General features: G+C 34.7%; 1 protein-coding gene across 1 annotated transcript in view; it reads left to right on the top strand.

Moving 5' to 3' along the window:
• Positions 1 to 774, top strand: part of LOC117958123 (ubinuclein-2-like) — a 14,288-nt gene extending 13,514 nt beyond the window's left edge. Inside the window, exon 16 of the mRNA XM_034894385.1 lies at positions 194 to 774. Within this exon, the coding sequence (XP_034750276.1) occupies positions 194 to 240 (47 nt within the window). The 3' untranslated portion in view covers positions 241 to 774. The remainder of the gene's footprint in view (positions 1 to 193) is intronic.
• The last annotated feature ends 1,821 nt before the right edge of the window (positions 775 to 2,595 follow it).

Here is a 2,595-nt window from a genome sequence, read left to right on the forward strand (position 1 = left end):
CCCCCCCCCCCCCCGCCCGCCTTCCTTTTCTCCTGTCAATGTGTTTCTGGTCTCAGGTTGTTTTGTTCTCTGCTCGTCCGTTGGTGGCAGCATGCCTTTTTTTATGTCTTATGTCATGTTATTTGTCGTCACATCGCTGTTGTACTGTTTATATTTTACATTTCAAACCGTCTTATTCCTTATTCCTGTCCAGATGTCAGTCAAAGCCAGGCAGGAGACGCTAAGAGGAAGACTCTATGATGCAGCTGGACTCCAACGCCCGGGGGACGCTGTCCAATGAAAGGACTTTGTGTCCGGACGAATCATGATGGACGTGACAGATGGACAGCCCACTCGTAGCAGCGGTCTGAAAGGAGGACCGGGTTACACTCGACCTGGATGAAAAGATCAGCTCAAGTTTTAATGATACTGCAGTTAAATAGAACTTTGTTTTTTTTTTTAAAGGATTTCATAACTTTTAAATACTATTCTTCATAAAATTGGTAATAAAATAATGATGACGAATATAGTTTGTCGATGTTTACAACATAGACCTATATCACTGTGGACAGGGATGGGTGCGTGTGCGTGTGCGTGTGTGTGTGTGTGTGTGTGTCCATTTGGTGCTGTTTCTATCATAATGTAATTATCACTGATACTTGTAAGAAATGTAAACTGAATAGAATGAGCTTTTTTCTTCTTCAATGAGAGCTGTACACTTTTTATTGTACTTGAATTTGTTTGTTCCTGTATAGAACTCAAACTTTTAATTAAAATCTTTCCCTTCACAATGAAGTCATTTGATGCAAGTATTAAAAACCTTGTTTGCCTCTGAAGACATGAGGCTGAAAGGGACTAATTGGATCTTCAAGTTCAAGACCTTTATTTGTCCCTGAGGGACACACAGCACATGACAACAAAGACGATAACATCAATTAAAATACAGTATCAGACCAAATGGAGATGATAAATGCCACGTTAGAAGTTTAAACCCCAGTGTACCTTATGTGCTGACCTTACCAAGTCCTTCCAGAGTTAAGCAGAGAGATGGCAGAGGAGACGAAGGAGGAGCAAATTAAATTCTGCATTTAGGGGGTGAGAACTATCGGCCATGATGGATTCTGCCTTTTTAAGCACATGTCTGGTTTACAGATCAGTTGGTATCATCTGCTGAATCCAAATGGTTTTGCTGCTAACTTTAATTACCTTTGCTAATTTGTTTTTCATTTTTAAATTCAGAGAAGCATACCAGCAAATACATGAAAAGGTAAAAATTGACTCAATAAAAGATTTATACAACAAAGTCCTCAGGGATCTGTCCACTTGAAACGTAGCTAGCTTTCTCAGACAGAGACGCTGCTGACTTTTCCTACGCATGTCTGTGTTTAGTTCAAAGGTCATGATTCAACAATTTCAACCTCTATTCCATCTATAATTGTCTTTCCAGGAGTTGGATGGTGACGTCTAAAATCAACGCACATGTCCCCAGTCCTTGTAACATTTAAGTCTAAAAAGGCTTCTTTGCACCAGTTTAAAAACTAGGGTAGTGCAGGGCCGTGAGATGTCTCAGTGGTGTCCATTAAACTTCCTCTGACTGTGTCATCTGCAAACTTTACCATGTAGTTATTGGTCAGTTCACTGCGGCAGTCATTAGTGTACATAATGTATAAAAGAGGAGAGAGAACACAGGCTTGAGGGGAGCCGGTTGATGTCCATTTACTCTCTCTCTCTGTGTCCTGTTAGTGAGAAAGTCCAGAATCCAGCCCACCAGATGGCAGTCCAACCCAACATTTTGGGTTGGACTGCCATACTATACCATGAACTCATGGTATAGTATGTTGAAAAAAGTAAAAAAAAAAACAGTATAGTATGTCGAAAAAGTATAAAAAGTCATAGTATAGTATGTCAAAAAAGAATAGTATAGTATATAAAAAATAAAAAAGTCATAGTATGTCGAAAATAAAAAAGTCATAGTATTGTATGTTGAAAAAATAATAGTATAGTATATAAATAATAAAAAAGGCATAGTATGTCGAAAAAATTAAAAAGTCATAGTATAGTATGTCAAAAAAATAAAAGTCATAGTATAGTATGTCGAAAAAGTAAAAAAAGTCATACTATAGTATGTCAAAAATAAAAAAGTCATAGTATTGTATGTCAAAAAAATAATAGTATACTATGTCGAAAAAGTATAAAAAGTCATAGTATAGTATGTCAAAAAAATAAAAGTCATAGAATAGAATGTCAAAAAAAGAATAGTATAGTATATAAATAATAAAAAAGGCACAGTATGTCGAAAAAGTAAAAAAAGTCATAGTATAGTATGTCGGAAAAATAATAGTATAGTATGTCGAAAAAGTATAAAAAGTCATAGTATAGTATGTCAAAAAAATAAAAGTCATACTATAGTATGTCAAAAAAATAATAGTATTGTATATAAAAAATAAAAAAGTCATAGTATGTCGAAAAAATAAAAAGTCACAGTATTGTATGTCGAAAAAAGAATAGTATAGTATATAAATAATAAAAAAGGCATATTATGTCGAAAAAATTAAAAAGTCATAGTATAGTAAGTAAAAAAAATAAAAGTCATAGTATTGTATGTCAAAAAAATAA

Source organism: Etheostoma cragini, chromosome 15 (assembly GCF_013103735.1).
Source record: "Etheostoma cragini isolate CJK2018 chromosome 15, CSU_Ecrag_1.0, whole genome shotgun sequence".
Lineage (NCBI taxonomy): Eukaryota > Metazoa > Chordata > Actinopteri > Perciformes > Percidae > Etheostoma > Etheostoma cragini.